Here is a 23,716-nt window from a genome sequence, read left to right as displayed (position 1 = left end):
CTGAAAACAACATGAGATGCTTTCCATTGTAGTTATGGATTTAAACTTTCAGAGTAAAATGCACTCACAGATTTCTCAGAGGTGACAACATTATCACCAAAAATAGCCATGTAATTAATGAAATAAAATGTAAATTTCTTTTTTTACATTAAAGAAATTTTGGAAGCTAGAAACAAAATCGCTTATAATCCCAACACCTACCATACCACAACTATTGTAATTTTGTATTTCCTATCATTCTCTCTTCACACACATATTAATGAAGTTGTAATCAAAGTATAAAGACAGTTTCTTTTTTATGCTTGTTCCCACTGATATTGTGTACTATATACATTTTCCATGCGTAAACCTATTATATTAATGGCTCTATGGTAGTCCATCAAGTGGATGAGATATGACTCTTATTTTCAGACATTTAGTTTGCTTTTAGTTTTTCACTGTTATAAATGACACTTAAACTAGAAGTTCACACCTACTTATACAAACAAGCTTTCCTAAGCTGGTGACTCGTTCTCAAAATTGTAAAGCAGAAGTTACATACACTTGGACTATAAATCATACTCAGGACTATTCAGGAGTACATGTTATTCTTCTATATTCTGTTGCTTAACTTTTTTCCTAAGTTTAATACAAACAAGGATGAATTCAGTATTTTTCAGAACATTCTTTTTGCCTGAAATCATACCTAAATCTTTTCATTTTCTTGATTTCAATACATTTACATTATGTTAAACTATCTCTAATTAAGGATAAAAGTAGCCCCCAAATCACCATAAGTTATATTACCTTAGGAGGAGTGGAGAGAGTAAAATTTTAAATAATTACTGTATAAATAGTAATTTGTTCAACTGCTGGAATCCTAGGAGAACGAAGAACTTACCCAGAGGAGCGAATGCCCCTGCCAGCTCCTTCACTAAGCCACCAGCCACCTCCAGCTCCGCGGGTTGAGAAGAAACCTGAATCTAAGAATGTGGATGATATTTTGAAACCACCTGGCCGAGAGAGCAGACCTGAGAGAGTAAGTTCCTATGTAAATGACTAGTTTTCTTGCAAATTAGAAGCTGATAAGAAATCTTTTTTAGTATCCTGAACAGAATTTCTGTACTTGGGCTTCCCTGGTGGCACAGTGGTTGAGAGTCCGCCTGCCGATGCAGGGGACACGGGTTTGTGCCCCGGTCTGGGAGGATCCCACATGCCGCGGAGCGGCTGGGCCCGTGAGCCATGGCCGCTGAGCCTGCGCGTCCGGAGCCTGTCCTCCGCAACGGGAGAGGCCACAACTCTCTCCGCAACAGGAGAGGCCCGCGTACCGCAAAAAAAAAAAGAATTTCTGTACTTTTCTGTGACGTAGTATTTTTTTTTAATTTTTAAGAAAATTTTAATTTATTTTATTAAAGTATAGTTGATTTGCAATGTTGTGTTAATTTCTACTGTATAGCAGAGTGATTCAGCTACACAGATATATACATGCTTTTTCATACTCTTTTTCATTTTGGTTTAATCACAGGATATTGAATATATATAGTTCCCTGTGTTATACAGTAGGACCTTGTTGTTTATCTATTCCGTATATAATAATTTGCATGTGCTAATCCCAAACTCCCAGTCCATCCCCGCCACCCTCCCCCTTGCCAACCACAAATCTGTTCTCTGTGTCTGTGAGTCTGTTTCTGTGTCATAGTTAAGTTCATTTGTGCCATACTTTAGATTCCACATACAAGTGATATCATGGTATTTGCCTTTCTCTTTCTGACTTACTTCACTTAGTGTGATAATCTCTAGGTCCATCCATGTTGCTGCAAATGGCATTATTTCATTCTTTTTATGGCTGAGTAGTATTCCATTGTGTATATGTACCATATCTTCTTTATCCATTCATCTGTTGATGGACATTTATGTTGTTTCCACATGTGACGTAGTATTAGTATCAGATTCAAGGCATCTTACCATCTCCAAATCATCATAAAATCTCATAAACTGCCTATGCTCTAGAATCTAAGAAATTAGAGCTTAATTGCTTGGCAGAAAAAAATGTTGAAAATTTCAGAAAATAATTCATAAGAACTCAATTCATTGCAATTTGAAGAAGGGAAAAGAGGATTTGGTTTTATGGTATGTGGAACTAAAAGAGGGAGAATTAGGAGACTTGATTAGTTTAGACGTATTTTCCTCCATATGTATACATTCTTAAATTTATCTTATATTGCAAAGTAATTAGATTCCATTGAAATAAAATGGTTCCATTGAAATAAAATGGGAGATTTCCATCAGAAGTTTGACTCTGTATATGTATGTATGTCACTGTTTTAAAGTCTGTTTCATCTATTATTAGTATAGTTACTCCAGCTTTCCTGTGGCCATTGATATATCTTTTTCCATCCTTTTAATTTCAATCTCTTTGTGTCTTTCAATGACACAAAGTATGTTTCCTATAGACAGCATATAGTTGGATCATGTTTTTTTATGCAGTCTGATAATTTTTGCCTTTTAATTGGATTGTTTAAATCCATTCATGTGTAATGTTATTATTGATAGATGGCTTAAGTTCCCTGGTGGTCTAGTGGTTAGGATTCTGCACTTTGACTGCTGTGGCCTGAGTTCAATCCCTGGTCGGGGAACTGAGATCCCGGAAGCCACACGGTGCTGCCAAAAAAAAAAGGAAGATATAGATGGCTTAATTCCATTCTTGGGTTGTTCAGTTGTATTGAAATACAATTGATTTTTTTGTATTGATTGTATATCCTTCAACATTGCTGAACTCATTTATTGGTTCTAATAAATTTTGAGTGGATTCCTTAGGACTTTTCCTATATATAAAATCATGTAATCTGCAGGTGGAGATGGTTTTACTTCTTACTTTACAATGTGTATGCCTTTTTCTTGCCTCATTGCTCTGGCTAGACCTCCAGTACAGTGTTGAATAGATGTGGTGAGAGTGGACATATTTGTTTTATTCCTGATCTTAGAAAGAAAACTTTCAGTCTTTCACCATTAAGTACTATGTTAGTTGTGGGTTTTCATTACATGTCCTTTATCAAGTTCAGGAGGTTCCCTTCCATTCCTAGTTTGTTGAATGTTTTTATCATGAAAAGATGTTGGATTTTGTTAAATGTTTTTTCTGCATTGAGATTTTTTTGTTTTTTATTGTATTGATATAATGTATTACATTAACTGATTTTCAGATATTAATTTGAATCTCTGGGATAAACCCTACTTGGTCATGTTGTGTACTTCTTTTTATATGTTGCTAGATTCAATATGGTAGTATTTTGTTAGAATTTTTGTATCCATAATCCTAAGAGATATCTGTAATTTTCTTGTGATGTCTTTGTCTGGTTTTGGTATCAGATTATACGCTTGATTTGAAATGCTGGCCTCATAAAATAAGTTGGGAATTGTTCCTTCCTCTTCTATTTTTGGAAGAGTTTGTGAAGAGTTGGTATTCTTTAAAGGTTTGTTAGGATTCGGTAAAGAAGCCATCTGGACCTGGGCTTTTCTTTTTTGGCAGTTTTTTGACTACTAATTAAATCTCTTCACTTGTCATAGGTCTATTCAGGTTATCTACTTCTTCTTGACTCAGTTTCAGTAGGCTGTGTCTTTCTAGGAATTTGTCCATTTCATTTAAGTTATCTAATTTGTTGGTATACAGTTGTTCATAGTATTCCTTTATAACCCTTTTAAAATTTCTGTAAGGTTGGCAGTCATGTCCCCTCCTTTTTTCTGATTCTAGTACTTTGAATTTTCTCTCTTTTTTCTTAGTCTAGCTAAAGGTTTGTCAATTTTGCTCTTTTCAGAGAGCTAGCTTTTGGTTCCGTTGATTTTTCTTTGTTTTTCGGTTCTCTTTTTTATTAACTTCTGGTCTAATATTACTATTTCCTTCCTTCTGCTTGCTTTTGGTTTAGTTTGTTCTTCCACTGTCTTATGTTGTGTCTTCATTTTTGTTTATCTCAAAGTATTTTCTGATTTTTCTTTTGACTTCTTCTTTGACCCATTGGTTATTTAGGAGTATGGTGTTTACTTTCTACATACTTGTGCATTTCCCAAATTTTTAATTTTACTCCATTGTGGTCAGAGACATGCTTTGTATTATTCCTATGCTCTCAAATGTATTAAGGTTTGTTTCATGGCCTATCATATGGTCTGTCCTGGAGAATGATAGGTCATTGTTAACTCTGAGATCTCACTGTGAAAAAAAAACTTCTCTGGGTGACTTTTTTTTTTTTTTCATTGTGTTTCAGATTGTTGTTATAATGAGAGGATTGCCTGGCAGTGGAAAGACACATGTTGCGAAACTTATTCGAGTGAGTATGGGAAAGTGAAAGAATCAGTTGCTTCTGTTAGCCACTTGCCTTCTTAGCAAGTAACATGATATTGATACAGATATTTCCCATTTGATCCATTCTAGTTGGCCCATCTGGTAGATGCTATCTAATAAATTTTGATCTGCTTAGGCAGATACTTTGCCCCTGCTTGATTTGAAACTACAAGAAGATTGCATGGTATTTAGCCACAAGAAAAACTTTGGGCACGTTTATTAATTTATTCCATAAATTCACTTTCTTGAATATATGATTCTTAGGATAAGGAGGTAGAATTTGGAGGACCTGCACCCAGAGTTCTAAGCCTGGATGATTACTTCATCGCTGAAGTTGAAAAAGAAGAAAAAGATCCAGATTCTGGAAAGAAAGTGAAAAAAAAGGTATGGTATATTCCTCTCAGATTACATCCTGATTCATAAATAGTATTGAAAGGAAAACATGTTGGAGAGAAATGTGGCTTTTTTGAACACAAACTTTAGTACTCAGGTGTGAAGGAAAGACTAGAAAGTTGTCTCTATCCAAATGCTAACAAGGGAAGAGATTTAAGATGATTCTTTGCTTTTGCTAACTCCATATCTCTTTTGGGGGATCTTAGGTAATGGAATATGAGTATGAAGCTGAGATGGAGGAAACCTACCGCACCAGCATGTTCAAAACTTTCAAAAAGACTCTGGATGATGGCTTTTTCCCTTTCATCATCCTGGATGCCATCAATGACAGAGTTAGACATTTTGACCAGTTTTGGAGTGCAGCAAAAACCAAGGGATTTGAGGTATAGATTTAAAAGAACTTCAGAGTACTTTGTGTTATCATGTAAGTGCTGCATTTGTTTGCCTAATCATTATTCATTCTTTCTTAGGTGTATTTGGCTGAAATGAGTGCAGATAACCAGACTTGTAGCAAGAGGAATATTCATGGAAGAAAGCTTAAAGAAATAAATAAGGTGATTTTTTTGAAGCACAGAGGGTGTAATATTCTAAACTTCATTTTGCCTGTTTCATCACTGTTGTCTGGAAATTCTTATTTATCCCCTTTACTTTCAAAATATATTTTCTACCTGCTTTAGTAAATGTTTCTTACCCTTTGATTCTAAGGGTACGAGGTGTCCTAGCTCTTCCTGAAACTAGCCTGTTAGACTTCACAGTATTAGTTAAATTTGTCTTGGATATTCTCTTGGTCTTTCTTTGAGTAGTTTCCAGAGATAACTTGACCTCCTGAATCTCTCAATTAGATGGCTGATCACTGGGAAACTGCACCTCGTCATATGATGCGTCTGGACATTCGTTCTTTGCTGCAGGATGCTGCTATTGAAGAGGTGAGCGTCCTTTGGCTTGAAAGCAGTGCAAAAGTGACCTCTTTTTCAACCGTTTTTTATTTTGAAAAAAATTTAAGTTACAGAAAGTTGCACGTATAGTATTGCGTTGGCCAGAAAGTTTGTTTGGGTTTTTCCATAATGGAAAAACCGAACAAACTTTCTGGCCAACCCAGTATAAGAACACCTGCATGACTTTTGTTGAGATTCACCAATTGTTAATATTTTGTCTCATTTTTCTCTATTTAGATTTTTTCTATTTCTTCTTCCTCTTCTTGTTACTACTGCTACTGCTACTGCTACTACTACTACTACTATTCCTCTTACTGTGGAACCATTTGAGAGTTAAAATGCAGACCTCATAAACCCTTTAGCCCTAAATATTTCAGTTGATATCTCCCAAGAAAAAGGGCATTCTCTTACAAAATTAGAAGACTCAAATATCAAATTTAAGAAATTTAACATTGATAAGATACTATATTAGGTACTATAAATTTCCTGAATTCTTTCATATACAGTCCATATTCATATTTCACCAGCTGTTCCCATACTGTGCTTTATAAGAATTTCTTAAAATCCAGGATCCAGTCCTTTAATACAAAAAAATGGTTTCTCAGCTATGTCATTGTCATGAAAGACAAAACATTTTTGAAGAGTGTAGGCCACTTAGCTGTTTTGTATAATGCCCCTCAATTTGGGTTTGTCATGATTAGCTTTAGGTTAAACGTTAGCAGGAATGCTACGTAAGTGACATTGTGTTCTCAGTGCATCATATCAGGGGTCATATGATGTTGTCTTATTTCGTTATTGGTGATTTAAGTGTTGATCACTTGGTTCAGGTGATATCCATCAAATTTGTCTGCATTCTTCTCTTCCTAATAAGTAATCTATAGGGAGATACTTTGAAACTGTTAATATCCTGTTCCCCGACAGATTTTCACAGATTGCGAATTCTTGTTTAAATCAATTACTAGTTTGAAATAAATAAATCTTAATTATGGAAAAGGAGAGATTTTTCTCTTTTAAACAGTTATATACTTCTGTTTTATTTGACCTCTTCCTGTGAATGAGAGTTATCTGTACTCAGTGTTGTCACTGTATTTTTATGTGTTTTTACCTCCCATGCCACTCCTCAACCCATTTCCTCTGGCTTCTGCCCCAGCCATTCTCTAGAGACTCTCTCACCAAAGATTGCCATGGCAATGGACAATTCTCACTTCTCTTGCTTAATTTTGCAGCCACACATGACATGGTTGGCCATGTCCACCTTCCTGAAACCATTTTTCTCTTGGCTTCTGTGAGTCTACCTTCTCCTGGTTTTCCTCTTGCATCTCTGGCCATCCCTTTTCAGTCTCCTTTGCTGGCTTCTCTTGCTACCCAGTCCTTAAATGCTGGAGTTCTTTAGGGCTCTATCCTAGGCTCTGTGTTCAATCTGCACATTCTGTATAGATAATCAGGCTTTTTGGTACCTTGGATTGCCACTTATATGCCCTTAATATTAAATTGTAAAGGCTGGAATGAATTGTATCAATATCTTAACAGTAATTATATCTGTGTGGAGGGGTTATGGGTGATTTTTATATTTCTACAATTATTTTCCAAATTCTCTACCAAAAAATATGTATTATCTTAGTACACCTCAAACTCAACCTATTCAATATGTAATTCATCCAAACCTGTTCCTCTTCTCACATTCTCTATTTTAGTAATTAGATCCATCAATCCACTTGGTTGCTGAAACCCAGACTCTCTACTCTCCATTATTCTTTTTGTGTGTGTGTGATTTGCGGGCCTCTCACTGTTGTGGCCTCTCCCGTTGCGGAGCACAGACTCCGGACGCGCAGGCTCAGCGGCCATGGCTCATGGGCCCAGCTGCTCCGCGGCTTGTGGGATCTTCCCGGACCAGGGCACGAACCCGTGTCCCCTGCATCAGCAGGCGGATTCTCAACCACTGCGCCACCAGGGAAGCCCTCTCTGTTATCTTTGACTCTTTACTTTCCCCTTGTACCAGTGTTTGATTCTATCCCTCCACCATGTAGTCAGTCTACAAGTTTTGTCAGTTTTACCTTATAAATACTTCTCTAATTTATCTACTCTCTATTTGCATTGCTACTATTCTGGGCCAAGCTATTATCATCTGACTTTTCACTATACCCTTTCTTACATTTTGAAATTTGAATCATACCTGTTTTACTTGATTGAAAAAATACTTAATAAAGGTTTTAAAAAGAAATCCTAAAAAAAAGAAAGAAAGAAAGAAAGAAAGAAATCCTAGTAATCCATTGTCATTCAAAACAGATAACCATCAGTTTAGATCATTATACCTAACTTCATAGAGAATTACGAAGATGGATATCCTAAGAAAATGGAAAGCAGGAACATCATCCTGTCTGTCAGTTCTGTTTCAAAGTTTAGGTGTTAGAAATTACTTAGCATGTAACAGCAAGTCTGTGTGTCTTGTTCTGGGCAACTGTGCTCATTTCATATCTCAGTGAGGGACTCAACATTTTCCTAAATGTTAACTCAATCTTTTTGTGTGTGATTATTGCGGTATTGTAGGTGGAGATGGAAGATTTTGATGCAAATATTGAAGAACAGAAGGATGAAAAGAAAGATGCAGAGGAAGAGGAAAGCGAACTGGTAGGAGACAGAACAACCACTTTGAACAAAGTGTCTCTTTATTAAAATTCTTAAGGGTTTAAATTCAGCTCTGTGATCAGATGACTATTGTTGATATGCACCTTAATGGTAAAAGTTTCCATAATCATCTTCAAGGAGACTTTTGAATACTTTTTGTTTTTCCCCTGACCAAAGGAAAAGAACCCTCTACTGTGTTGTTACAAGAAAATTTTTAGAATGCTAAGAGACTTACCCTTGTACTCACTCATTTATTTGTGGGTGGCTCTAGGGGAATACACTTTTTAAGAAAATCGATTACATTTGAAAGGGTATTCTTACATCCCAGCAAATACGTGGTACAGCCTACCCAATGTATACATAATTGTCTCTTTTTTGCTATAAGAACTCAAAATTGATTTTCTATAAACTGAGGCAGAAGAACTTATTGAATGAGGAGGCAGAGGGTTGCCACTGACTGCTGGATTTGTTCTTCCGCATTTTATCCTACTAAGTGATGGGGAAAATGATTTGACTGTGTAGGCAATGCATTTTGCTTAGGCTGATTAAAGGCTTACGTAGTGTGAATTCAAAGATCCCGTGTACCTACTGTAAATGCTTTTGATCACACCTCTGTAGTGATGTCTGCCTTACCCTGTCATTCAAGAATATGCGACCTATAGACTTAACGTTATTTTCAGTGTTTGCTAATGGGGTACAGAGATTAGCAGTGCCTTGGAATAGTGTTGCTTTTTAAATTCAAAATATTATTTGTTTTATTTAATACTTCAGCCCTTGCTAAAGCTGCTTTTCATATTCTTCTGAAAATGTGCAAAGCGAGAACCCTGATTTCTAACCCCTAGAGAATACATTCTCTCTAAGGAGTGGTCCCATCAACCCATGTGTGTTATAGAGGACTCTGAATAGAAACTGTGTGTTTGCATAGAGATGGTGTCAATCTCTACATTCCTAGATTTCATATGTGGATTAAAAAATAAGCTTTAAAGTTAATGGCATTTGAGTCTCCTATGTTTTTTTTCTTTAAACAAAGTATTTTTTATTAATTAGGTTGTATTTTGACATACATGATCTAAGATGTAGGCAGGAAATTCACTTAAAGGTCCACGCTGTCCTGGAATATGGCTAATGACCAGTTTAGCTACTTGCAGCGTGCGTACTAGCAGTCGATCATGTGAGAAGTCTCTAATGTTAGCTTTCTGAAGCTCTGTCTTCCTTCTGTGGAGATTTCAGTTCAGCATATGGTTCATAACATCTGACTTGCTTAGGTGTAGGTCAAAACTTGGAACTTTTAATTGAATGTACTATTATTTTTAAAAGTGAAACACACTGTAATACTATATTTTTTCATCAGAAACATGGCAATGAAGCCTTAGAACTCTACCCTGCTGAACTCTCTCTTTTATTTCCAAGTAGCCGAATATTTCAAACAGTGAGAAGATGATTTTAAGTTTTAAGGAAGAAAAGGGTGGTTCCAGCAGGGGGAACTTAATGTACTCGTTTTGCTTATCTTTATGTTATAAAACTTCTCTTAACCTTTTTTCAAAATGCAGAATCGAGATCTTCTACTATTGGGTTCTATTCCAAGAGTAAAAGATTCTTGGAGAATTGACCCTTGGAAAGGGTTAAGAGCAAGCCTTGTGTCATTCAGACCATTTTAATGGAATTTTCACTGAACTTTACATTTTCTACTCTGTACTGATTACTATAGCTGGGTGAAATCCAAACTTTTCTTGGTTAAGAGACTCCTTTGGGGGGATCATTGGTATGATATTTTGTCTTCTTTAGTGCTTCAGTGAACCTCATAGATCTGACTCAGAATTTATAAATATATTATTCTAGTGATGTTTAAGGTTTTCAGATGATTTTTTTGAGATACAACTGTACAAATTCCATCAGTACTAAACTTTTAGCACCATCATTTCAACTTTTGTCTTGGTTTGTTCTAAACATGTATTTGGAAAGGATGGTATAATTTATAATCTGAAATACTACCTAATTAGTTGAAATTGAATTATTAGTCTGGCTTAAAGACTAGAAATGTATAAAACCTGTAGATTTCCTGGAAGAATGATGATGCTCTAGTACACTCTTACACAGAAGCTATTGTCATGAAGTGTTCAACATACTTTCCAACTTTACCTGTGTGTCAGTCTATTCTATGAACTTGAACATTCCCAATAGTAGAAAGATATATGGATTCTTAAAAGAAGATGCTGACACCTTTGATGAATCTGTCCTATATAATAAGTCCTAATATTAAAGTTCTGTATGTTAAGACCTAATAAAGAACAGAGTCCAAATGAAGGAACGGGGGAATCAGTGAATTATGTGGAAAAAGCATACACTTGCTAGGTGAATAAACTGAAAGGCTTACTACATAGCTAAATAGGTACATCGTGAAATTTGAAAATCTTATGTAGGACTTCGTTTGAAATAAACCACCCAGTTATTTTATTAAATAAGATATAAGTTGCCTGTGGAGATTTCTGGGTTTTCATATAATAGAAAGATGTAATTTTTTAAAAGACATCAGAAATAATAATCTAGTTTCCAACTGATGAAAAAGTAATGCTCTGAAATTGATTCAGTAAAATTAGTCTTTTTAAGATCTAACTGGTAAATGGATTGAGTCATTTTAAAGTGAAGTTGAACATCATAATTGTGTTCAGTGATACCAAGTTTTCTCCCTTCTTTTGAGTATCTAAAAGTACACTGGAATATAAAGTAACTGTCTTGAAGAACACTCTTTGGACCTCATGGCTACTATCACTTGATAATAGCAGTTGTATTTAGAAAATAACCTAGCTAGTATTATCAATTCTCTGCTACTCTGATGATATTAAATGAGCACAGTAACTACCATACATTCTTACCGTATTTGCTATATAGCTGTTGTTCAGACTACAGTTGTGTGTCCTGAAGTGTAGTTGCTGCCAAGCGCCTTCATGATACTATTCTGAAATCTGGGCAGTGAAGTTTGGTGAATTTGGTAATTCAGTTTCTTCAAAGATAATGAGACTGTGTTTTCCCTCAGGATATATTTATAAATAGTGAGTGGAAACTGAATCCATTCCCAGTTTTAATGCTTTTCCAATTCAAAAGTGATGTGCATGTATGTGTCTCTTTCTAACCCTTCGAGCTTCTCTCTGTGTACGATTTAGGGTTACATTCCGAAAAGCAAATGGGAGATGGACACATCTGAGGCAAAGCTAGGTGGGTATTTCCTTTTTCCTGTTTTTATATGTGATACCTGATGGTAATGGTCATAGATCTTTCTGCTATAAGAAGAACAAATTTCCCAAAATTTCTACTTAAATGAAGATTTTTGGCCTACCTTACATCCTCAGTCTATTTTGTTGGCTTTCATTTATGCCTTGTGACAGAGTGAAAGAAGAGTATTTTAAAAGAACTACCTTCGGTACCACTTAAAGTTTTTAGAGTAAATGGAAATATGTGATAAATTTAGTAATAAAACACTGTCACTTCTAAAATCCATTCATTTATATTAATCAGAAATGTTGGTGTAGGTGAGATTTCTACTTTTTAAAAAAAATATTTAACTGCAGTCCGAAGTTGAACCTGATTATGAATACTTTGGGTAACATAGTGGTAGTAATAATAATAAATATTGAAGTTTAAAATTAATTAAAAGGCAGTTATTTTCCTTGTATAATAAATTAGAGTGTCTGAGTTGGGGAGGTAGATATATAATTCAGGTCTTTGAGGAGCCTGCTTTTTAAGATTCCATTTAAATTTTCCTCCAGCTTGTCTTTAGTGCCAGATTACAAGGTAGACTGGTGAAAATAATTGTCTAAATCAAAAATTGGAGTTGCTTAACATGGGGTTCTTTGTCAAGCAGAAAATCATACATATCCAATGGATTTTCCCCCAATATTTCACGGTAATATTGCAGAACAATTTTTTTTTTTAACCTCACCTAAAGAGAACCATTTAACATGTTGATTAAGATGTATTAGTAAATAATTTAAGATAATGGTATAAGATTTTTTGAAAAGATGGACCTTACTAATATATGAAGTATGACTGTTGGTCTCTGCATTTCTCCTCCTGGAATTATGCTGTAACTCCAAAGCTGTAGTAACCATAGAAATATATCTTAAATTTATAGAACAAATTTGAGTCATTTAGCTGCTTCACTGTTTGGGGCATATTATCTGTGTTTCTGACATCAGAGGGATGCACTTTACACAAAGTTGCATAGGCTATACTTTTTATTTTGCCCAGCTGATCATGTGAGCCATTGATGATGACCAGGTCCTATGTGAAAAGATAATTCCGTAAACTGTAGTATTACCATATTGTTGCGATAGGTGCTTTGTTGCAAAGTCTAGGATTTTTTTCTAGTGTATGGCATGTGAAAATTATCTGTGGTTACTGACATATTCTTGCATTCGTCCTCCCTCTGTGGGAAATCTTAATAATAAACCATCTCCTTCCCTAAACTTTTTAAAGTATTCATAAGTGTTTAAATGCAATTAAATATGTAGGAAAATAACAATCACAAATTACTTTTTTAATAATAATGCTTTAGATATGTTTATTTTAAGATTAGATTAAATCTGAAGTTCTGTACTTACAGAATAACCTATAAGGCTATAAGATCATTTCCCTATTTTCTCGTTCTCTAAGTAGTGATTATCTTTTGGGGCAAAGAGAAATGGTAATTAAAGAGACATGGGGATTGTAAAATATTTTAGCTAAGCATATAATCTTTAGAGGCCTTATGTATATATTATCTAGGATAATGCTTTTTTTCAACTTGAGCTAGTCCACTTTCTATTTTCCTTTCTAATTTCTAAAGAGAAGGGAAATGGAATTTAGTTATGATGATTATTCAAGGTAATATGACAATCTTGGTATCAATTTCTGGAAAGAATTCTGGCCTATCTACTATTTGCTTCTCAGAAAATACATTTTGTGTAAATTCAGTCCATTTTAAAGGCAGAATGTTAGACGGTGATCCATAAATAGAACTGTTAAATAAACCATTTCAATTAAAGGCACTGAAGATCTAGTAATGAATCTAGGAAATAAATTCTTACATTTTTGCAGTTGGGTTTTTGTTTCTAACAGTGATGTTTCATATAATGACTTGCCTCTTGCACCACTGTGTTATCTTGAGAGCTAGATCATCTGTAGAGAAAGGCAGATGGAGTGTGGGCATTCCTGAAAGTGCTTGCTTCTTTGAGATTGGCCCATGGAGCCAACTGAGAAAAAGAAGAAGAGCCTAAAACATGAGGCTCTTCATTTGAGAATTAGCCTATTTATGTTGCCTTCCTTATCATAGCAAATTCAGTAGATTTGATTAGCAGGTACAATTTATTTTTCTGAGTATTTTACCAACATTTCTTAAATTACTCTTGGTAACATGATTATGCTGGGTGGAAACATACTAAGCTTTAGCAGTGTTATACATTGAGCTAGACAAGCTGAATCTGTAACTGAGGAATTTTAATTTACAAATGAGTCTGCCAGTGAGAAAATACTTACCTATAATCTTTCAAAGAGCTGTTAAATCTCATTGTAGAGTTTTGATCTGTGTTCATTAAGTGCAGTATACAGTTCAGCCTATGTGTGAGTGTTAAATTGGAAGTGGTGTAATTTTAGAAAAATTCAGAACTGGCCTGAGCTGCATCTGGCATGGGTGTCATGGAGTTGTTGAAGACTGCCTGTGGTCCACCTTCAGTAGCACCTGAATGGCTCCTTTCCAGCTGGGACACAGGCACCCTAATGCAAGGGTGGGTGTTACATGCCACATCAAATGCTGGGATTCAGCATTCAAGCTACTTAAATTCCACTGACACGATTTTGGTTTCTCAAACTGAAAAACCAAAAGAATATTTGAGACTGTTGTCATCCTAATTTAGGCTTCTTCATATCGAGTACTTTTGCTTTTCTCATCTCAGTGTCATTTGTCTCTGCTTATGAGTTATTGTGTACTGGCCTTCTACATGTCAGGCAGTTTCATCTCTTCACAGTTGGAATGCAATTATTATTTGTATAGGCACGTAACCCTTGTGTGTTCACTGTGATCAAATTTTCAGAAATATCATTTATGTTTAGAAAATATATAGATATATCTAAAAATATTTTTCTGTTGTGCTGTAATAATAATATATACTGTTTTGAAGATGTGGTAAAATTCTGTGACCTGCCAAGCTGGATATTTAAACTTTCATCTTCATCTTAAAACTTCACCTTTTGAAATTCAAACCTCTGAAAATCATTAGTATGAGTGTGTTGGACACCAGTCGTCTTCTGTAACTAACAAATACCCCAGATTCCTCTTCCTTCACCTTATGCCATACATCTGTGTGTTTGGGTTTCCAGGATGCCATGTGGAAGAGGTATGAACCTTTCTTCAGCCCTGAGAAGGAAACTTTAAACATGTTGTGCACAATAAAATTTCAAATTAAACATTACAAACAAGGGTGTTCAGACTAGAAATACATGCTCTTCTGAACTTCCATGTTGCAAATATGGGACTCCTGGTGTGTAACTCCTGTCATACACCCAGTGTATGAGGAAAAGTTCTTGCAGTTTTCTCACTGCCCTTCTGTATTGCTGCCTGGCCATGTTCTATTCTTAGAATTGAAATATGAAATTTTCCTTTGAAGTATGTTAATGTGGAAGTTGATTGATCTTATTAAGTTTGGAAATCCTTTGAGGTTTATTCAATAAGTGTATTGGAGCTGCCTACTCTTCTGCTAATACTGTACACTGTTGAACTGAGAACAGTTTTACTGTTTGTGGGACTTCGTTGGTTTTCTAATACCATATTCTATGTCCCTGTGCAATCACGGTGTCACTTCTTTAAGATCTTGTATAATATGGCCTGTCGTATACATGTAGGTTAGAGCCATTTGGTACAGCATGTGATTTACAGAGGAGATTAGAAGACTGTTTCTGTTGAACTCAATCCGTGTTAAAAATTTTCCAAAGTGATATGATAAAAATTTCTTGGGTTTTGTAAAGTGTTGTAGTTTGCCTTGCTGATATTTCAACAATATTGCTTTTATGGGGGAGGAACTTAGGAAATAAAAGCTTTGCCAAGTATGCAAAATCTTACTGGTTTTTGAGGCCTGTATGGTATGCACAGTTAGTTGTGTGTATAACTTTTACATTTGAAGCATAAACTCACCTTCCCTTCTGCTTCCATTGTACTTTTATTTTCATGTCAAGTTCTCTCCACCTTGATGCCTAAAAGTTTTCTATTCTATATACACTCTGCACCCTTTATGGACTTAAATGAAGTGTGATTATTGTGTGTTTCTCAAGTGTTTAGGTTTTCCTTTATTGACCTACTTAATAATAGTGTGTTTATAACTACAGATGATCCAAAAATTTAGTGCTATAATGTAGTGCATATATATATATGTATAACTCATAATATTTCACGTGTAGAATTCAAAATCAGAATTAACCAATAAAAAAACCCACACATTTTCATCGTGTGTTCTTGAAGACACCTAAACTCATATCTAATAATTTCTGAATCGGCAATCCCTGTTCATTTAATTGATTACAGTTTGGGGCTTTTGGAAAGCCTCTGAGATTGAGGATTCAGAAAGAAAATTCAGATCCAGCCACTTTGGCTGACTAGCCCTTAGCCTCAGGATGGTCAACAGCACTTCACAGTATAACCAAAGAACGTGGTGATTTGTATAATCAAGTTACTCATAAACATTCTCATGACGAATCGTCTCACAGTGGTCAAAATCCCAAGAAACCGTTAATCTAAAATCTTTCTGAACGTTAGCTTGGCTCATTAAGTTCTTGTACTACCTGCGTTTCATATAATACAATATCACACATGATCGCACATCTAATGGGTGGTGTTAATTAATATTGTGTTAAAGAAAAAAAAAAGAATGGAAGAAATTGCTTTTAGAAAAACCCAATGTTGCATTTTCATCAGAACATGAGAGCTGAAGTGTTGTGACTTTAGGTGGGGTGGGAGGATAAGGAGGCCAGGAGACAATTGCCTTCTCTTGTTCTGCCCATATTTGTTACTTAAACCAACATAGTAATATAAAGGCTGCCAGTATGAACACCAGATAAACAATGGAAATTGCACAGAACTTGATATTATCTCAGCCAAGAAGATAGTTTGGATCTACAAGTGATGCTGCTCTCAGAAATGCGGATGTGCCCTCTGACAGTGTTTCCAGCCTTCTTTTCCCTTGTTTGTATGTCGTGTGCCAACTCACACTCTTCCTTAATGCTGCGGCTCTGTGTTTGTCCCTCAGACAAGTTGGATGGCTTGAGAACTGGTACTAAAAGGAAACGTGACTGGGAGGCTATTGCCAGCAGAATGGAGGATTATCTTCAGCTCCCTGATGATTATGACACTCGTGCTTCTGAGCCTGGGAAGAAGAGGGTAAGAGACTGTCAATAACTACCAACAGATAAAGGGCCCGTTTAGGCATCTGGTTTTAGAAAGTTATAGTCAGATAATCATATGAATATGCTGTTTTTTTAGAGTGGTTTTGTTGGTAATGTATCATATTACACATTAAAAAAAAAGAGTCCTTACAAATTATCAGATCAAAATGTACAAGCAACTTAAAAAATGGAGAACAGAACCTCACGTGGCCAGCATGTTGTCAACCTTAAAGGAGTTTGGAATGGCTGCTTGTGCCATTTTGTCATGGGGCAAAAGAGCCAGGTGCAAAGTATAGTATTAAAGAGAATCCATGGGACTTCTTCATGGATTAGATGTAGAGGGTCCAGGATGGATGAAATCAAAGGTGACTCTTCAGGGTTCTGGCCATAAGCATTCCATGTATGTGGTGCCATTTACTGAGTTAGTGAAAAGTAGGGGAGACATAAGTTTGGGAGAGAAAAATCGGAAGTTCAGGGAGGTACCAGTTAAGTTAGAAGTGATAATAGGACTCAGGTCTCCAAAATGTAGAAAGTTCAGATAGAGGTAAATGTTTTAAGAAGTAAAGAATAGTCCATTGTTAAATGATGCAGGGAAGACAAGTAAATTGAGAAAAGAGAAATAGCTATTGGATTTGGCAACGTGGATATTGTTGATGTTTGATCCAAAAAAAAAAAGTCAAGCTTTCTTAGAGAGTTGAAGGACAGAAGCCAATTTGGAGCAGATGGTGGAAGAATAGGAAATGAGGAAGTACAGAGGAGCAAATGTAGATAACTTTTTGAAGAAGCTTTGCTATGATAGGGAGCAGAGTAATGAAGCCAGGATGTTGGATAAGTCTTCCACGTAGACGTCAAATTCAATAAAAGTGATAATTGTATATATCCTTTAAAGTAAGAGGGATCATATTACATATGATTTGCATAAACCTTTTCCAGTAGTCTGTCTTGATCTTCCTATTTAAGTATATACAAACCTACAGTTCTTTTAATTTTTTTGGCTGTGCCACGCAGCTTACAGGATCTTAGTTTCCTGACCAGGGATTGAACCCCAGTCCTCGGCAGTGAAAGTGCAGAGTCCTAACTACTGGACTGCCAGGGAATTCCCTACCATTCTTTTTAAATGCCTGCCCAGTGTGCCATTGTTTGGCTGAATAATCAGTTATTTATCCAGTCCCTTATCGGTGGATGCTTATGCTGTTTTCGTTTTATTGCTAATATAATACTCTGGTGAAAGTCATATGCATATGTCTTGGCATCTTTTTGACAGTATATCTCTAGGGAATATCTTTAGCCTCAAAGCTGCAGACTCATAGAATATGATTTATCATTCTGACAGATATTGTGAGATTGTTTTCCAAAAAGGTTGCACCTATTTATACACCCACATGTAAGGAAATGCCTGTTTTTCCACACTTGCACCAGCAGTGCTGTTATTGAACTTTTTAACTTTTGACAGTCTAATAGGTGGGAAAAAAATGGTATCTCATTTTTCATTTCTCTAAGTAAGAATGAAATTAATAATAATTTCTTTATCATTACACATCATTTCTTTTTTATGAATTCCCTTAGTAATTCAGTATTAAAAGGATATTTATTGTAAGAGAGTAAAAATGCCAGTAAAACTTCATTACAGTGGATACCATTACAGAGGACTCCAGGTTTCAAAGCTCTTTCAAATATTGCAGACAGTCCCTAGACCTGCCCTTGTCTGTGTCTTGAGACCTGATTAGTGGCCTTCTGTATGTGCCCAGCTCCACGGAGGGACTACTTGTCTTGATACCTCTTATTCCAGTTTTAAGGTTGGGGCAACAGAAAAGTAGAAATAGCTCTTCCTTGGGCATAATAATTTGGTGTAACAGTGAATAATTCCAAATGAGAAATATTTTTCTCTAGTTCATTTTTAGTCAGGTAACTAACTATTACTCTCTTCAATCAGGAGTATGTGATCCCATGTAATTTACTTTGTAAGCTGGGTGGACAAAGAGCATGAGCGGTACACGTCCTAATTCTTGTGGCTCCTCTTTTCACTCTCCTCCCTGCCTCCCACCCTCATTTCAAATAGCTTTTTTTTTTTTTTTTTTGAGGAGATAGTAATTTTTTAAACATTTTTATTAGAGTATAATTGCTTTACAATGGTGTGTTAGTTTCTACTTTATATCAAAGTGAATCAGCTTCAAATAGTTTTTAACACTCAAACCACTTACCAAATTCAACATCAGAGCACAAGGAAATCCTACAGGTAGCAAGGAATGCAGGACTCATTACTCATTCCTTTCCTGGGGTCTCTTGATTTCTATAATTCAGCTTTTTATAAATATTGGGCAGGTTTCTGGGATTAATTTACACTGTAACACAAAGGTAGTTCCATAGAGTTGATCATATTAGAATTTTACCAAAATGGCTAGGTTTTAAAATATAATTTTTTAAAAAAATTTCCACTTGCTTAGTTGGGTATAAAATGGACTTTAATTTGTGGGTTTTTTTGATAACTGTGGAAAAGTGAACATTTCTCTTGTTTTGTTTGCTGAACGCATATATTTCAGAAATATTTTTGGTGACAACGGTTAAAATATATGTATCTGAAACTTTTGAGTTTTGGTCAAGAGTTTTCTTTATTATAACTTTTTTTTCTTTTTACAGTTAAGATAAATAGCAAAAAATTGAGATTGTAAATTTCAGTAAAAGTACCTCTAGGAAGATTAGGAGGGACACTGACATTTAAGAAGCTATTTCTAGTTGAAAGTCATTATTTTGCTCCATATATTTTTAGTGTTTTTGGTAATTATTCATTCCTTCTACAGCATTGTATGTCTGTGTGTCAGGTCTGTGCAATTGGAGGCCACTTAAGGAGTGGACCTCCACTGGAGGAGCCCAACATGTAAATAAATAATGTTGATATAGCATCAGTTTTAAAGACTTAGAATTTAAACTACAGATTTAAAAATTAGCTCTTAGTGTGCTCAGGGCAAGATTGATTAGTGTGTTTAACTCTGTGCTAAGGAAGTACTGTGGACTGGTTACCATTTCTTTGTTCAGTGGCCACACAGTCCATCTGTCCATCCGTTCATCCACTTTTCATTCCCCTTAACCATAGTCATCTTTTGCTAAAATGTGTACCCTTGATCCCAGGGAGAGCTGAGAGAGGGTACATGAATCTGTCAAAATAAATACATCAGCATTAATGGGCAGAAGGCCCAGAGATCTTGGTACACAGAAGCCCACATTGTTTATTAAAATAGCTTTTTACTGAGGCCCGTGAAAGAAATTGAGTCATAGGTTTTCTACCCACAAAAAATCTACTTTAAAAAGAGTCAGGTTTTGTCATTTTTCCCCCACAGCTTTTACTGTGTATCTTATCTTTAGCTAAATGGTTGCTAAAACCAATGGTTGGGAGGGGGAAAGAAGCCTAGCCATTTGATTACCATTCCTATAAATGATAATATGGAGGGTCAGTGTACCTCTAAGAGCAATTACACATTTCCAGGTGCAGCATGGTTGAGCATGCTCTGGTTCCCTTTCCTTGTCACAGATCACAATCACAATAAATCACAAGCCATATTTAAAATACAATCTCTGCAGACTTTGGTACTAGGTACCGCAAACCACAGTTTCATAGTCTCTCTTTTTTAAGTATTTCATTTTTTAGAGGATATATCTGCTTATATTTTAAAAATTACTACTATAACATGTAAGAATCCATATTTTAAAAATATCAGAATACCAATAGAAAATATCCCTGATCTATATATTTGTAGTTATAATCTTGCCATAAATGGTATCAACTGAGTCTGTCTCTTGGTCTCTTCATCTCATAAATGAAAGTAATCATACCAGCTCCCTGTTTTCTAAGGATAAATTTCCAAAAAATTTATTATGTGGAGATAAATAAAACTTAGTCTTTCGGGACTTCTCTGGTGGCACAGTGGTTAAGAATCCACCTGCCGATGCAGGGGACGTGGGTTCAACCCCTGGTCTGGGAAGATCCCACATGCTGGAGCAACTAAGCCCTTGAGCCACAACTACTGAGCCCAGGCGCTAAAACTGCTGAAGCCCGGATGCCTAGAGCCCGTGCTCCGCAACAAAAGAAGCCACCGTAATGAGAAGCCCACGCACTGCAACGAAGAGTAGCCCCCGCTTGCCACAACTAGAGAAAGCCCGTGCATAGCAACGAAGACCCAACGCAGCCAAAAATAAATAAAAGTTTTAAAAAAGAAAAAAACAACAACTCAGCCTTTGACCTAGGGTGTATATAGTCTGTTAGGGAAGAGAGATCTGTAAGTGGATAATTGCAATATAGTATGGAAGTTCAAAACTAGACATGTCAAAATCCAGAAGTAACTCTAGGGAAGCAGTGATTAATTATTTGATTGGCAAAGGACAAGAGGGATAAAGCAAGGGTTGATGACTAGACTCATGCCAGGTGGACCAGGTTAGAACAAAGACGTTTCAGGAAGAGAGTCTAGTGTATGCAGCCTTACGGAGATGAGAAATGGCCCAGTGTGCTCTGAGAGCTGGAAGTAATTTTGTGTTGCTGTATAAAGTGCCATAGGTACTGCCCAGAGTTGCTGCAGGAGAATAGACAGGGCCAGATCCAGAGGGACCTGTGTGCTTGGATTTTATTCCATAGGTAGGGCACAGATTTAAAGCTGTGTGTATTTTAGGACGATTCCTCTGGCAGAGTGGATTGGAGGGAGTGAGAATGAAGATAGGAAGACTAGGTAGAGGTTAGTGCTTTTCCTTAGGTAAAAAAATGAGGCCAGTGAACTAAAAAGGAGTGACAGGAGGGGGAAGGGGATAGGACTGAACTGAGGGCTGAACTGTTCAGGAGCTGGAGTGGTTAGGACTTGGTGATTGACTAGAGAGTTTTCTTTCCGTAACTTAAGATATATGGCTTCCTTCAATTCTCCACAGTTAACTTCTAATTTTTTAGCATTCTGGCTTTAAATTAGTTATCCTACCCATTAGACTATTGAGAAAGCTAAGAGGCTCTTTGCGTACTTATTTTTTTTTAAAGCCCAGCCTAATGCTGTGTTCTTTTTAGGTGAGATGGGCAGACCTGGAAGAAAAGAAGGATGCAGATAGGAAAAGGGCCATAGGTTTTGTGGTCGGACAGACTGATTGGGAGAAGATCACAGATGAAAGTGGTCACCTGGCTGAAAAAGCCCTCAATCGAACCAAATATATATGAGACTTAGTTTTTGAATGGAGTCATTACTCCTCTAAGGTAAGGGTACACAGTCATATAAATAGCCTACTGTTTGTTGTTTTGAAGAGTTTGAGATAAAGAAGACAGCATGCTTTGCTAAAAATGCTTCTCTTCTTGTATTGTTTTCTGGTTCTAAAAAGAGTAAGTATGTGCTAGTTGCCAGCATTTGCAATACAGGGTATTAGAAAAGGAAGCAATTTTCTGCAACCTGGCTTACTTATAAAAATATAAGACTTAAGAAAAGCTTGGATTCTGTAGATTTGGGAAGGAGTGGAGTGATGAGAGAGACTAAGGTCTGCTGAGTTTTCTGTCTGTTCCTTCCTGCTGTGACAGCCTTTTCTTTTCTTTCCAGGTGGTTCGCTTTGAGGTGGTCTGAAGCCAACGCCTCATGGAGCTTCGTTGTGTGTCACCTTGCTTCCACATTTCAGTTTTTGTTTTGTTTCTACTGCTTTAGTTTTTTAAAGTTCTCCAGTGTCCCCAAGAGGTATTAGGATCTTGCTCTACCCAAGCAAGATATTAATTTTTCTTTTTAACTACTTTGGGGAGGGAGGGATTGATAGCTTAACTGCCGAAGCCAGGTGGAGATCTGCCGGAGGACTCCAACAGACAACGTTTCCTCCACTGTACAGTGTCGCAGACTATCTCTATCATCATTGCTTTGTGGCTGTTTTTGTTTTTTTACTGTATGTAACTGGTAGCTGATTGTACTAGGATTAAAAAAAATAAACTTTCATGATAAAGCCAATGAGATTCATGGGCTGTACAGCATGAGCCCCTTTCTCTTGTTTTCTTAATTTTATTTTTATTGCTTTTTTAATATGGTGTGTTCTAATTACATGCTAATTGAACATCCCAAAACCTCTTTTCCATCCAGTATTATGTAGCTCAATGATTCCATAATTCATGTTGTAAACACAAGGCTCAGTGATGTTCACAACACTTACCTTTGTTTTATAGCTGATTTCTTTCTAGTGTCTTAAAGACTAGTAGAGACAATTTCAAATATTCCTCAGTTCCCTGGAGCACATCTGTTCTGTATCATGATGTTTTATTGTTTTATTTATTTTTTGGATCCTTTCTCTGCTCCCCCCTCTTTTCTTTCCTTCCTCTTCTTACTTTCTCCCTTCACGTTCTGTTATGTTTTGATTTTTCCCTGATCTGGCTTTGACTCCTGGTAGACAAAACTGATGTACTCCATGAAGCTTGGGAGCTTGTTGCCTTACTGCTAACCTTGAATTGTTGATTTTTTAAGTCAAGATGTCAGGGCAGGAGTATGGCGATGCAGAGTGCTCTGGTAGGCAGCCTTTAAGCCTGTCAAGTTTTCAGGTTCTTGCCAGATTGCTCATTATTAGGAAGCATGGCCTTCTGCATAGAATTTCCTCTCTTGTGAATGGTACCAGGTGGAGCCAAGAAATATACAGAGCTAAAACCCAAATATCGTTCCTGTTTAAAAACAGAAAAGGAGCTCTTTTCCCTTTTTCATTTGCAAAGAAAAAAAAAAGTTATTTCCAGCATGAGAGAAGACAGAGAAGAGACTTCTTTCTCAAATATCATTCCCACTATGTAATTTAACTCAGTAAGCTGTAAATTTGTTTACAAAAGGCTTGAGTATTTTGAAACGTTTACTTTTGGGCTACAAATAAAAACCTTTTAGTTTTATGACCTACATTAAATACTGTGTGAATAGAGATAATATTTATTATTTATTATAATATTTATTACCATTCAAGTAGTATCATTTTGGGTTCAATAACTTGAAATTATAGTGCTGAAGACTAATGGGAAATTCTGATGACTCTCTGTACTTTTTAAAATCTTTCCTGCAATTCTGAATGTTTACAT

The 23,716-nt window shown here is 36.1% G+C and overlaps 1 protein-coding gene across 4 annotated transcripts in view; it reads left to right on the top strand.

Moving 5' to 3' along the window:
- Positions 1-22,642, top strand: part of YLPM1 (YLP motif containing 1) — a 67,575-nt gene extending 44,933 nt beyond the window's left edge. For 2 of the 4 annotated variants that reach the window (XM_059055754.2, XM_059055753.2), the window contains exons 11-21: positions 864-1,018; positions 4,236-4,298; positions 4,577-4,696; positions 4,912-5,088; positions 5,176-5,259; positions 5,548-5,631; positions 8,188-8,268; positions 11,427-11,478; positions 16,536-16,666; positions 21,710-21,892; positions 22,227-22,642. In XM_059055754.2, the coding sequence (XP_058911737.1) occupies positions 864-1,018; positions 4,236-4,298; positions 4,577-4,696; positions 4,912-5,088; positions 5,176-5,259; positions 5,548-5,631; positions 8,188-8,268; positions 11,427-11,478; positions 16,536-16,666; positions 21,710-21,856 (1,094 nt within the window). In that variant the 3' untranslated portion in view covers positions 21,857-21,892; positions 22,227-22,642. The remainder of the gene's footprint in view (positions 1-863; positions 1,019-4,235; positions 4,299-4,576; positions 4,697-4,911; positions 5,089-5,175; positions 5,260-5,547; positions 5,632-8,187; positions 8,269-11,426; positions 11,479-16,535; positions 16,667-21,709; positions 21,893-22,226) is intronic. The other 2 variants (XR_010839471.1, XR_010839470.1) reach the window with 1 other exon arrangement.
- Positions 22,643-23,716: the final 1,074 nt, after the last annotated feature.

This window comes from Kogia breviceps, chromosome 3 (assembly GCF_026419965.1).
Source record: "Kogia breviceps isolate mKogBre1 chromosome 3, mKogBre1 haplotype 1, whole genome shotgun sequence".
Lineage (NCBI taxonomy): Eukaryota > Metazoa > Chordata > Mammalia > Artiodactyla > Physeteridae > Kogia > Kogia breviceps.
The sequence above is the reverse complement of the archived record's forward strand: the minus strand, read 5'-3'. Positions and strand labels throughout refer to the sequence as shown.